The following is a 14,470-nucleotide window of genomic DNA, read 5'->3' as shown; positions in this document are numbered from 1 at the left end:
GATGAGTAGCAATGTCATATATTTATTTTAATTTATTAATTTATCTTCAAGTTTATAAATTACATCAACATGATGCAAAGTTGCATGAAAGATGGCACCCTATATCATTGCGTCTTCTTACGGCCTTGACGCCAAATGGTGCTACAATTTTCAGGAGTTAGTACCCTGTCAACCACGCCTTTACACAACATTCTTGGAGATGTCGGCCATAATTGATTTCGTGGTAATCCCTGCACCAAGGACAGCTGCGCCAATACAAGACCAACTAAAAGAGAACTCATCCAATGACTTAGGACTGGCATTTTTGAACCAAAAAAATACCAAGCTGAAGCTGAAAAACACCCAGCCGACAAAAAACTCAAACTAGTTTGGTTAAATTTTTGGTATTGGGAATGACCAAACTAACGAGAAACAACTCAATAGTTGTAATTTAATACATGAAGTTTAAAATTTTTATATATAAATAGTAAGCATTTGATATTTTATTTCTTATAGCGTTTTATGTTTTTCATAACATAAAAAGGCATGGGACTAGTTCCAAAATAATGATTTTTTCTCCGAACCAAAATTGGAATCGAAAAAGCAAAAATAGTCTAGATTTAGCACCATTTGCTTCGGAACCGGAACCACAAATATTGATACGGTTTCCGATTTTTACAGTTCTAAAAGTTCACTGTAATATACATTTACCTCTAGGCCTTAAACAATAACTATATAAAATACCAATTTAAAATGCAAATATATAACTTCAACAACCTCTCTAATACAATTACCCAATGATCAACAATTAACATACTCAATTAATTACTTATAAAAGAATTGAGAGAGAGAGAGAGATAATGCAAACCAAAGACAATTTGGATTTTAGAGTGTAACAGAATAATAGAGGAAATGAGACAAAGAATCAGATGAAGTGATGGCGTAAGGCAAAAATAATAGGGTGTTTTTTAGTTTATATAGTGATTAGTAAGAGTCTAAGAAGTAAAGAAAAGATAGTAATGAGGGAATTAAAATAAAAAAATTTATTTTAAGGGTTTTTCTTATATAGTTGTGAATACTTAGTTTTAACTGTTCCAAAATCATTTTCAAAAGTAAAAACCGGAGTCGAATCGAGTCGGTTTTATTTCAGTGCGGTTTCTCTACAGTTAGTAATTTATTTATTTTAATTGAATTGAACATACCATTTCAGTGCGGCTCCGACGGTTCTAAACGATTATCGGGTCTAAAGTCCCGGACCTAGTACACATGAGTCATGTTCAAATGTGGCAAACTCCACTCCAATGAGGGCTTGGGGTTTATGCAAGGTTCTAAAAAACGCTAGGCGTTAATCGGGCGGACAGCTAAAAACCAGCGCCCAGAGGATTAATCGGGAATTAATCGGCCCAAAATTGAAGCGGCCAAAAATCTCCGGGCGCCTAGGCACCGCCTAAGCGGTCCTAGACGGGGATTTTTAGAACATTGGGTTTATGTCTTTATGAAAAACTTTTATGTTTATTTTGCGCGAAGTTATTTAATTTGGTGACGTTTAATTTGGAAATTGAGTTTTGTTTCCTTTATGAATTACATAATAATCTTTTTAGAAGTTAATTTGGACTACTTACATAATAATCTCCATGAGACATGAATGTTCAATCACTTGCATAAATATGCACAGGAACAAAAGATTATACTGCCCCAGCTTCTCAAGTATTAAAACGTAGCGTCAAACTGCGGCAGTACAAGTTACAACTTAGTAAAGCAACTCATATGCACAAGTATAATGAATTAATGCAGAAGTGGACTTAGAAGATACATTAACAGGATGACCGGTATCATTTTTCAAAAACAAAATTACAGTCGAAAAAATTGTAACGGAAATACTCGTTTCCACTTCTGCCATGCCAGGGTCACCTTGGACCGGATAATTCAACCGCATGCAAATTTTCTGTTGAGTCAACAATCCAATCGGAATTCGGATGAGGAGCTAATTCCACTTCCTGGCGGAGTACTTCAACCTTTTGCCACTCATCCCATCTTTCTGCCAAGCCATCGCCTTCAAGCATTCTCACCACTTCTGACATCTTTGGCCTTTCCATTGGAGAGCCTTGCGTGCAAAGCAGTGCAACTTGAATAAGTTGCTCTACTTCAGCATCTACATAATTTCTCTGGAGATCAGGATCAACAAGCATTTCTAGCTTTTTCTCTTTCAGCAGTCCTTTTACCTGAAAAGTGAGTGAGCTGTATCAGAAATTGAAGAACATCATACTTCAGTGTTATAAAGATCAGGCAAACAAACTTTGGACAACAGATTATTGATCACTATTCCCTTAATATATCAGAGGAATGAGCACTAACATTCATGACCAGTTAATGAGAAAACAACTTATTTCAAAGTAACACGCATATAAAAGCTTATTACAAGATAGTTCTTGATTTCAAAGTCCAACTAGAAACTTGCTAGCAATGAAAAACATTGTAACCTTCCAGCAGTTTTTCTTGAACTTTTGAACTGTTAGATAAATGCAACTCAAACAGCATAGTAACACTTGTCATATCAACAGGTACCAGAAAGTTGTCCATACAGTACAGCACATCCATAGTGCAAAATTAGTAGTATATGAAAAACACAAATCAATATCTATCCCTACCCAGTTTTAAGTGCAAGTACAAATTTTCAACATAAATGTAAGCAGGCAAACAGAAGAGATGTAAGATTTGGGTGGGGTTCAGAAAATTTCACCACAGTGCCTAGAAGTTTATGCCTATAAATCTACATCATTGATATTCGTTGTAAGGTTGAACAGCAGGAAAAAGCTATGTCAAAATAAAATTTATTTGATGGTATATAACCCTAAATTGCCACCTTGACGAACATTGGCAACAATAGAATAAATACTTACCCAATCAAGTAACATGACATCATCATCATTTGCAAGCCGAGCAAGATCAAAAGCTCTCTGACCAGTGATAAGCTCCAAAAGCATGATACCATAACCAAACACATCAGTTTTCTCAGAAGATTTCCCAGTCGAGAGGTACTCAGGAGCTATATGTCCAATTGTTCCACGTACTGCAGTAGTTACATGGGTATCTTTATAGTCCATAAGTTTAGCTAACCCAAAGTCTCCAACAACAGCCTCAAATTCCTCATCCAGTAAAATGTTTGCAGCTTTCACATCACGGTGAATAATCTTTGGGTCACAGTGGTCATGCAAATAAGAAAGGCCCCTCGCAGATCCCAATGCAATTCGCTTTCGCGTTGGCCAGTCAAGAGGTGGCTGGGATGGTGGGCGTTCTAAAAGAAAGCATTAACAGGTGTAAATAATTGTCCAAACCCTGAAAAGCAAAAGCTTCGGAAATTTGCACAGATGGGATAATTTCATTGTGGAAAACAATTTAGGCATAGAAAGTTGTTAAAAAAAGCAGGAAACCAATGCGATGAAGAAAAACTGCCCTCACAGCAGAAGTTTTATATGAGTAAAGTGTGACTTAATGAAATGAAGTTCTACCTCTTAAACATGAAGCAACACTACCATTAGCCATGTAAGGATAGACAAGTAATCGTTCAGTCGGTGTCATACAAAACCCACGTAACCGAAGAAGATTTCGATGCACAGCCATGCTGATCATCTCTACTTCGGTTTGAAACTGCAACTCGCCACCAGGGGTGCGTTCTTCTTTCAATCTTTTTACAGCAACTAAAGAACCATCTGCCAGCCGCCCTTTATAGACTTTCCCAAATCCACCTCTCCCCAGAATGTTTTTGTTGCTAAAACTATCTGTTGCAACCTGTAATTCTCGCAAAGAAAACCTCTTGAGCTGTCCCAGATGTACTTCAGGATCCTCCTCCGCTGCAAACAGATGTTGATAATATGAAACCAATTATTATAAAACGATACTACCGAGAATCTGAGTAACCTACTAAGTACTAACCGGGTACATCGAAGAAAAATTCTTGAGGTTTTCTGCGGCGCCACCATGCAAATGCAATTGCTGGGGCAGCAAATAATAAAGCAGCACCAGCAGCAACTCCGCCGGCAATAGCCCCAGTCGCACTATTACCCCCTATAATGCAACCAAACAAACATTGGTACCCAAAGCTTCAAATAGGATTATAGAATAGATACTTGCATAAAAGTTAAGATCCAGAACAATATGCAGTTCATTCCAACTAGGGTTTTACAGAATAGATGCACACTAAAAGATGAACTGATGTGCTCATTACAGATGAAATACAAATGCAAAAACGCTCGGCTATTGTGTACTTAAAATCAAGACTTGCCCACCTTGGCTGAGTAATAGATAAATAAACTACTGCCACCATGCATACGCAATTGAAATACCCAAGCTAAAATATAGATGTAATTTAGCAGGATGAGGCCGGACACCTTAATTAAACAACCTCTTGATAGCCTCAGTTATTAAACATCATCTAACACCCTCAACTTCTAAAAGTCAACAATGGGAAGATCACCTGGTGTTGAAATGGGTGGTGGTGGAACAAAAGGTGGGGGAGGTGAAAATGGAGGAGATCCTGGGCAGGGATGTCCTGTTACTGGGCCACATAGATTCAGGTTGTTGGCAAAACTGAAAATGATTAAGAACCAATTATTCAGAATATTATCAAAACCAGAATAAGTGTAGGCATGAGAATTCAGACATTAACAAGAAACCTTATGGGAGTAAACAGAGAGAAGGATCCATTGTCCGGAACTTCTCCCGAGAGGCGGTTATTTGATAGATCCCTGCATTTTAAAATGCAAGGGTTAGAACATATGATACTTGCAATGAATCATAATTAAACACAATAGATGAAAACAGAGATACAGGTATCAAATTAGCACTTACAATACTTGAAGCGAGGAGATATTAGTCAAGGACATGGGAATGGCACCCACTAGGCTATTGTTGTTGAGCCGGCTATCCTTACACGGGAAACATAAAATAAATAAATAAATATTTATCCACAAAATAGTCATCTAAATCATAATTGGAAAGAATGAAAACAAAAGTCATATATAAACTGTATTATTTGTGCCTGTGTGTTGATGATAAACCCCCACCTTAATGTATGTTTGACAGCACAAAACACAAAATTTAGTTACCGTATAAATAAGACAGGCACTCACAACCAACACTTTAGTTTTAAGTTTATTCTTATATCAGAAAATAAAAGCTCCTACATTTTTTCGCAACAAAATTGCACTATGACCAATGAAGGGCAGTGAATTGTATAATCAGCTTAATTTTACAATCATAGTAACAGTAAACAGTGAATTTCATACATCTTTCATTATGCAGTGAATTTCTAAAGAAATAAGGCGTAGTCTTTTTGTCTTCCATTATGACTGATAAGATGGTACATCAATATCTAGTGCAACACAGATTTTTAGTGCAAATAAATCATAAATCAATCTAGTATTCATTTATTAGAACACAAGGCTATATACAAGCCAAAAATTATACTTATTAGACAACATCTATGCCTAAAACATGGCATTAAGGAAAAATGTAAAGATAAGAATACCCACAGGAACCGTAATTTTGAGAGCTTGCCCAAGCTATCTGGGATTTGACCAGTAAAACTGTTCAAATAAAGATCCAAGCTCACCAAGCTGGTTAGATTCCCCAGTTCACTAGGAATTGGTCCGGTTATGTTATTACTGTAGAGCTCCCTGCCATTAGAAATACCAAAAAAAGTTTACTAAAATGCCCAGGATAAATTTGCAATGGCATAAGATGTCTCATGGTAACATATCACAAATTGCTAGATCTCTTTTTCTTTTTCTGTTTGGGATTGGATTTTACCATGAACACATTTAACATCCAAATTACAAGTCTAAATCTAAATTATCAGCTCAAAGCATGTATACAATGTGCATTGCCATTTAGCAGTCCAATATGATATTCACGCATGCTTCCAAGAGTGATACTTTGACCACTTTCTTTGGCACTGGGTAAAATGATTATGTCACTTTCTCAGTTCTCACCCAAAAAGTCCAGTAGTGAAAATCTCAATGAATGAGGAAAAGGCTGAAATCCCGAAACAAAGCACACAGAGCTCACAAATATGTCTAAGAAGATGGTGAACTAAAAAAAATGACTATCCTGACTTTGATTTTCTAAGGATAAAGGAACTAACAAAAAATAAAACAAAGTAAACAGTGGACAAGAAGACAGAGGAAAACTGTGTATATATAGAACATCCAAGCATATTTGGTAACTCTTGCTGATCAAAATGACACACTTCAAAATTGTAAATCGAGCACATAATATTAACATCAAATAAAACATTGACCTTTCAAAAACAAGAAAAAAAAACACACCAAAATATCGGAAAAAATTATCTTGCTCATTCACTCATTTAAATGTAGTACCTTTATCAAGTACTAACTGCCTATCTTTCAGGAATTAACATATATAGACGTCAACTTCCCAATAGCATTCTCCCTGTAACATTGTTTGATAACAAAACAAACAGCCCCAACCTATGCTCCACACTTAATCCGCATTTGGTAAATTATACATGGGTTCATATGGTGATGCTAGTACCTCAGTGCTAGGGTTTAGTGGCAATGATAACAACCCAGACCAACCTGCTTGAACTAATAATAAACGATGACTTCATGTTTCCTAGTGATAACATGCTAGGACGAAATTAAACAGCAGGTTGTGCAGAAACATCCCAACAGGACTAACAACATCTCTGGAAAATAATGCAGTGTAAAGCAACATGAAAACATCCAGCAGGAGTAACTTACAAATATTGTAAATTCTTAAGAAGTCCAAGTGAGGGAACAAGCTGACCAGACAAGGCTGCATTTCCAAGATCTCTGCAATTACACATAACACAGCAACATGAAATGATATCTTCCCAAAAGAAGTGACAAAAACATATATGTCAGCTATAACATAAGCATATATACATAAGAAGTCATAAGTGAGACAACATACACTCTTATCACACTATTCTCATTGTTGCATGTTACATGAAACCATGTACAAGGGTTGACAAGAGTTGGATCCCAACTCTGCAAGACATTGTTCGGGTCCTCTAAGTTGGCCCTTAGACTATGCAACGCGTCACCTGTTTGTAAAAGAAAAAATGACAGATAAATTAGTTTCTTTAGAAAAAGGGGTAGCTTATCAGAGCAGTACCTTTGCACACTAAAGAGTACACTAATCTAGATAGGATAGAACAGATGCAAAACCATGATGCAGAAACACGAATGCAAAAGAAACCAATACTGCATATAATACATTTGCCAAGTTTGACATGCTGATGTGATTTTCTGTTGAACTAGAGCACAACATCACCATGGTTACAGACAGAACAACTAGGTATAAAGTTCTTCTGATTCAAGACTTTACTTGAAGATCAAAGTCTGAATTTGACATTAAAATAGAAAACAAACTTCAGATGTGGACAGCGCCATCGCCATCAAGTCTTATTGACTCACTAAATTCACAACGGAAAAGGCTGAAACTATACAGTTTAATGCAACCAACAAACAGGAAAAGTCGTATTCACATATTCAAATACAATGTCACCTCAGCACAGCTACCCAATTAAGCCATTGCAACCAAAACAAAAGATTAAAGGGCTTTGCTTATAATCATTTCAATACCCAGCAAACTAAAGGAAATTCCAAGCATGCAACAAACCCATTTCCCAGAAAACAAAGTAATAAGCAGAGTGGTGGTATAACCTTCCATATTGGAAAAGACCATAATGATCCATAAGGGATGAGCGAGGAGGATGAAGCAGAGACAAAGTGAAGAATTGGGAAGCCAGGTTTTATTCATCTTCAGTTTCCTTTGTACGTGTCTCTCGGATCCAAATGGCACATCACCCCCAAACACACCATTCTCACCCAAACAAACCCACCATTAGCTTCTCCCCAACAAAAATATCTAAAACCCAGCAAAAATCGAAACCCCCTGATCTCAAACAACAAAGCCCTTATAAAACCCACAACATTTTCTTCTCCTTTCTGCTTCTTCTTCTGCTACCCTTTTGGCCAAACCTGCCCTTCTCTTCTCTCTCAACTTTCTCTCTGGGCGTTTTTGCGTGGGGGATTGCTATCTTTTGTTTTATTGGTTTTTTTTTTTTTAAATAACAAGAGAGAGCTTCGCTTTATGTTGAGTGAGGCGTGCGCACACAGAGAGTAGAGTGGGGGGGGGGGTGAGAGTGGGAAAAGAGAAAGGGCGCTGACCGAACGGTGCTGACCGCTGCCCGGGAAGGGTGAGTCAAAAACGCCTTGGCGCTACAACGTGGAAAGGGCCGTGACCGTGCGCGAACCCCGTTTTCACAGTCAAATCTTGGCCTTGAGTACGTGGGGGCCCGCCAACACTCATTGCCACCTCAGATTCGGTCCAACTCCTCTTTACTTGCTTTCGCTTTTTTAATTTCTGTTGATTAGTTTAAACCCGTTCTCATAGGCTATGTTTTAGAGAAATTATTAGAACATCTCCGATAAATTATACATTTTAGAGAAAAATGAGATTTTAAAGGAATTTTTACTCTAGCCGTTTAGCCGTCATATTATTTGAAAATAGATGAGAAAGAAGAAAAGATGATTTGGCAAAAATTTTGTATAATTAAATATTAAATACTATATTTTATTTAACAATTCAAAATTAGATTACAACCACTCAAAAATATGATTAATTAATTGCAAGTCACTAATATAAAATTATAAAATACTTTATGGTTATAATGAATAATAAAATAGAATTATAATTAATGAAGAAATATGCTAAATAGAGAAATTGTTGGAGTTTAAACATAAAATTTTTAAATTAAGCTGCAACCATTTGTTTGGTAACTCAACTTATCATCTCCAGCTTGAAGAAGCTGAGGCTTTCTCCATAAAAAAGGAGAAGTAAGTTCTCCCTTCCTTCTAAAAGTCAAAAGCCCAATCAGTACTATAATGGATAATACTATAGTTTAATAAAACTTTTGTGATCCTGATAGGTATCTTCATTTCCTTCAACTAATTACGACGAATTGCCACAGAAACCCTTCAGGCTTCTTGATAGTCACATATTTATGTGACTTTTATTGTGTTAATTATTCCTTTAACTTAGCTATTTTTTTATGTTTTTATTTTTTAATTAACTTTATTTGTTTTTAGGTATTTGAAGTGGAATAAAGAAGAAGAGAGAAGAATGAAAGAGAAATACAATTCATAACTCGAATATCTTGACAAGAAGAGAAAAATGTGAAATTCCGGCAATTTTCCGAGCACCACCACTTTTAGTGGTGTCATGCATTTTCGGGCTAATTTTATGGAGTAAGGAATGAGCAACACAATGTTCTATCACAACTAGATCTCATCTTTTTAGTTGATATTTAACTATACAAGTTTTCTATCTTTCTCACAAAATCATAGCTCCCAATTGTCTAAAAATCCACACATATATTATGCAAAAATCTGATTTGATTTTTTGGGTGTAATCATCACCTCTAGGTCCATCATTATCTCACCCACTTCCTTCCATGATCACATGCTTCCTTCTTTATCACCCACTTCTTCCGTGATCATTCACTTCCTCCATGATCACCAACTTCCTTCCATGATCACCTACTTCATCATTTATCACACACTTATTCCATAACCAACCACCACACTCACTACACCATTATCTCTCAATTTTCTCTACTTTTTCCACCATCATTCTCCTCTATAAAAATCTTCATCTCCATACACACCATTTCCACCACCAACCAAGAGAAAGAGAGAGAAAGGGAAAGAAAAAATAGAGAGAAGAAGAGAAGAGAAATGGGAGAAGACAGACAGAGAGAACCGAAGCGAAGTCACCTTCAATCTCCTTAAGCTACAACCCACATCTCCTCAAGGTGCTAAAATCTCATCAAGCCTCCACAAGAAAAAGGAAGTTCGGTCTCTTATCCTTTAATTCATCTCTCATGTATTCTTTGATGCTTTTATTCAAGATTATGTGTAACTAAATTCCTTAATAGTTAGGGGCTAATCAAAGCTTTAGATATGTCTTCGATTTCAAACTCCAATTGATTTATATAATTTTAGATGAGAATTTATTCACTGATTGTTCATTGATAATTCTATTGCATGTCTCATTGGGTCGATACTTTGATGCATGTTTTAGGGTTTTATTATCTTGAATATGTATATGACCGACATATCGTTGCATATTCTGTGAGAGATTTTGCAGGTACTTGTGTGAAGTGATTCCTTAGTAATATAAGGCTACCGACATTGACCTTAGATTCTTTGTTGTTACTCAAACTTTCTTAGATTTTCATGATTTTAATTATTTTCTTCTAGCTACCGACATTTCATAGATCAATTAATTGAGAATATAGTTAATTCGATACTGACATTTTGCTTAACATGGCAAGTAAGAGAACGTAATACAGTTAATGACCTAACAACATTGGCTTAACTGTGAGTGCATTCATCTATAATTATTGACATTGTTTTGGGGTGATTGAAGCATATCTAGTGGTGGAGCGAAGTTCCTAGCTTATTTTTTTTAATATTTACATCCATATTTACTTTTTAATATTATGTTTTTAGCAGTACTTCTGTTTTATTTATTTTTGTTCACTAATCAAATTAATTCCTAATACCCTAAACTTTGTGTGGTAGTCCACTACTGTGTCTAGTTAGTGTCTATTTAATTGCGTAAGTTTTGGTTGAGTCTAGATTAGCTAATTAATTAGGTTTCCACTCCTAGGTCGAGTCTACCAGAGTTCTTGTTTACGCGTTTGTTTGTGTTTTTAAGTCTTAGCTTCACCAATCCTTTGCAGGTAATGACTCATATTTTCCATTTACTACATTGATATAATTGATTTGATAATAGAATATCATTGTAGGTACTTTTGCGCCTATTAAATTTTAGTGCTGTGTCGCTAATGGATTGTTTAATTCTAAGTCTTAAAAGTTTTTTTTTTGCTTTATTTACTTTATTTTTCTTTTGAGTCTTACATTATTTATTGTGTGCATGAGCTTTTTGTATGCATACTCGATATTCTACAAGCTCTGAACCTCTATTATTTGATCTAGAAATTAAGAAAATAGCAAAGCTAAACAGGAAACAACAGAGACTACAAGTGAACACGAGTAACATTGTTGGTGAGGATTCTGAGCCTAAATACCATTCTAATTCAAAGACTGAGTTTGAGGAAGAGCAACGTGTTCCAATGCCTCGACCATCACCACGACCAATGGCTGCGAAACTTAAGAAGTCATTTATTTCGGGCACAGGTGCAGCAGATTCACCAGTTGTGCTACCAGAAATTTTGGGGGCTTACTCAATTCCCCCATCTCTGATTTCCAATCTACCACACTTTAGAGGCACTCATTCTGAAGATCCACAAGACCATCTTATTGAGTTTACAGCACTGTGCAGAATACAGAAGTCAACAACGGTGTATGAGAATGTTGTGAATCTTATTCTTTGTTTTTTCCTTGAAAGAGCAAGCAAAGGCATGATATAATTCACTAGCTTCCCAATCTATTGACTCATGGGACAATATGTGTGCTGCATTCATGAAAGAATTCTATTCATTCTCTCGCACCAAGAATTTAAAGAAGCAAATCAGTACATTCAGGCAGAGAGATGGAGATGAAATACATGAAGCGTGGAGTCAATTCAAGGGTATACTACGTCAATGCCCCCATCACAAGTTTGATCTCAACACTCAAATGGAGTACTTCTATGAAGGACTTGATTCACTCAACATGCAAAAACTTGACTCGGCTTGTGGAGGAAATTAGTGAATCAGACTGGAGCTGAAGCAAAGGATTGTAGAGAATCAAGCAGAGAATTCAGGACAGATTCAGTCCAGAAACCGATCTATGGGTGCCAGCAGAAGATCCTTCAATGCTATTACCATGGATGGAGCCATAGAGAAGAGATTGAGTTATATGGAGAATGACATTGCCTTAATTGCTAGTGGCAAGAAGGTGAATAAGAAATCAACCGTTGTCGCATCTCAAGTGGTGTGTACTATTTGTTCAGCTAAGAACCACTTTGTAGAAGATTGTCCTAAGTGCAAAGCAGTTGAGGAAGACACCCAAGAAGAGGATGTGAATTTTATTTACAGGCAACCCAATACATATAATGGGAATATAGATCATCCCTTCCTTAGCTACCAAAGCAATAATGTGCTCAATCCTCCAACTACTCCACCTGGATTCCAACAAAGACAACATGTAGGGGATGTGCAGCAATTTGGCCAAAGACATGTGCCTCAACAACAACAGGCTCCAGGTCAAACATCAACATGAACTTTAACTTTAAAAGCTATGATGCAACAAATGATGTTTGATAGTAAAAAGGAAAGAGAGGAAAGTAATGCATTTCGCTAAGAGATCAAGTCCACCACTCAGCAACAAGAAAAGGCAATTGACTTGTTAGAGCACTAAGTGAGCCAAATCCAACAAACTCTTGCACAAGTCAACCCAAGAAGATTTCCTAACAACACTATTCCTAATCTTAAGGGTCATCATGAAGTCAATGCAATGGTTTTGAAAAGTGGGAAAGTGGTGGATGCAACTCTAATGGTCAAGAAGCCAAAAAGAAGTGGGAAGAACCTGTATTAGAGTAGATTGTGTTTGAGAAACCATCAAAAGTCAGTCTGGGCACCCCAACTAAATTTGTTGAGGAATTCTCTCAACCTGTTGAGAATGCACCTGGAACAAACATTGAGTCAAGACCGAAACCATCCCTAGTATGTCCCTTAACCTCACATTTGATTATCACTAATGTGCATTTTTCTAGCAGGTTACAGAAACAAGTGAAGTAGAAAAGAGACAAGGAGATCCTAGACGTCTTTAAGAAGGTTGGGGTGAATATTCCATTGTTGATATGATCAAGCAAATTCCTCAGTATGCAAAATTCCTCAAGGACTTGTGCACTTCAAAGATAAAATTCAAAGGAACCAAAACAGTTGCCTTGAGTGAGAGGGTGTCCGCTGTGCTGCAAAGAAAGTTACCACCAAAGTTAGGTGATCTGGGACGCTTCACTATTCCATGCACTATTGGTGATCACAGGTTTGCTGGTGCTCTTCTTGATTTAGATGCTTCCATAAATTTAATGTCATATGTTGTGTATGATATAATGAATATGGGAGAACTTTTGCCTATTGGGATAACCATTAAACTTGCGGATCGATCTAACTGTTACCCTAGAGGTATTATAGAAGATGTGCTAGTGCAGGTTGGTAATTTGATTTTCCAGCGGATTTCTTTGTATTAGAGATGGAAGGTCAACAAGTGTCCTCTGAGATACCATTGATTCTTGGTAGACCATTCTTGAGAACAGCTCGCACTAAAATTGATTGTTATGAAGGTTCACTTAGCATGAAAGTAGTTGGAGAAAATATCAAATTCAACATCTTTGAATCCCTCAAACACCCAAATATTGATGATATGTACTCTTGTTGTTATATTGATGTTTTTGAGAGTTTTGTTCAGGAGTTCATTCAATACTTATTGGAGGAGGATCTCATGCGAAAAGTCATCAAAATGGCTGGTAAAAAGAAAATTTCAGCACAACCGGTTCAATCTATTGAGAAAATTCCTCAACCTATGGAATTTGAGCCTGTATTTGAGATTACATCAGCTGAAGACCTGGAGATGTAAGAAGAGTATTATACAATGGAGGTGGCATTTGAATCTTTGCCATACATGACAAGTATGTCTCGTAAACTCATTCCTCTTCCGGTTTCAACTAACGTGCTTGCTCCATCTATTCGGAAAGCACCGAGTTAGAGCTCAAACCTCTACCTGAGCATTTGAAAGGTATGTTTTTCTCAGAGATGGTGAAACTTTAGCAGTCATTTTATTTTTAATTACTCCTTTTAGCTATTATGTGGCTCAAACCCAAAAGGGAGTGTTATGATTTGGGTAAATGTTATTTTGTGTTCATAGTATCAGTTTGATTATTTTGCAAATGTTTAACAAATTTTAGTATTGAAAAACGAGATACTTAGAATTTGAAGTGTTGTATTTTGGTAATTATGTATAATTAGTTATTAAATATGTCATATAATTGTTTGAGCTGCTCTGTAAAGTGATTAGTTCTTTGTTTGATCAAAAGGATGGTAAAGTTTTGTAGGCCAGTTAGGAAAGGTAACAAAAATATAGAACATGAAGTTCATAACTAGCTACATGGAATTCAAGATTATGTATATCATAAACTATAAGAAAGTTTTGTTGTTATCATGTCTCTGAAGTAAAAGGAGTAGATCGAGAGAATCAAATTGACTCAACTAAGAGTTTGTGAGAAATTTTCTGGATAGAAATCCTTTATCATTATGCCTAATACTAGTTGGCCGAAATACTATAATAGTAGCATATATTGTGATTAATTTTTTTTATATTTTGGAATTTTTCTATTTAACACAAAGCATAGAGGAGGTTTTGAGTGACTACATCCATCAACATCAGAATAAGATGTTGCAATTTTATCAAAGTTCAATTCTTCTTGTTTTGGACGG

General features: G+C 36.3%; 1 protein-coding gene across 1 annotated transcript; it reads right to left on the bottom strand.

The window, feature by feature from the left end:
- Positions 1 to 1,617: 1,617 nt before the first annotated feature.
- On the bottom strand, positions 1,618 to 7,984 carry LOC126785057 (somatic embryogenesis receptor kinase 1). The gene is made up of 11 exons (XM_050510637.1): positions 7,689 to 7,984; positions 6,934 to 7,066; positions 6,741 to 6,812; positions 5,511 to 5,654; positions 4,828 to 4,899; positions 4,653 to 4,724; positions 4,454 to 4,566; positions 3,913 to 4,044; positions 3,489 to 3,830; positions 2,880 to 3,274; positions 1,618 to 2,201 (listed from the first exon to the last, which is right to left on the bottom strand). The coding sequence occupies exons 1-11, from the start codon at positions 7,783 to 7,785 to the stop codon at positions 1,887 to 1,889; spliced, it is 1,887 nt and encodes a 628-aa protein (XP_050366594.1). The 5' UTR covers positions 7,786 to 7,984; the 3' UTR covers positions 1,618 to 1,886.
- Between the last annotated feature and the right edge of the window lie 6,486 nt (positions 7,985 to 14,470).

Source organism: Argentina anserina, chromosome 2 (assembly GCF_933775445.1).
Source record: "Argentina anserina chromosome 2, drPotAnse1.1, whole genome shotgun sequence".
Taxonomy (NCBI): Eukaryota; Viridiplantae; Streptophyta; class Magnoliopsida; order Rosales; family Rosaceae; genus Argentina; species Argentina anserina.
This window is presented reverse-complemented; position numbering and strand designations above follow the sequence as displayed.

Excerpts from the sequence above, each read along its gene's own strand:
- LOC126785057 (XM_050510637.1), bottom strand. The coding sequence starts at position 7,785 with ATGAATAAAACCTGGCTTCCCAATTCTTCACTTTGTCTCTGCTTCATC. Across the intron at positions 7,067-7,688 it reads GGTCTTTTCCAATATGGAAG|GTGACGCGTTGCATAGTCTA; the intron begins GTTATACCACCA and ends TTTTACAAACAG. Across the intron at positions 5,655-6,740 it reads CTTAAGAATTTACAATATTT|GGAGCTCTACAGTAATAACA; the intron begins GTAAGTTACTCC and ends TTCTAATGGCAG.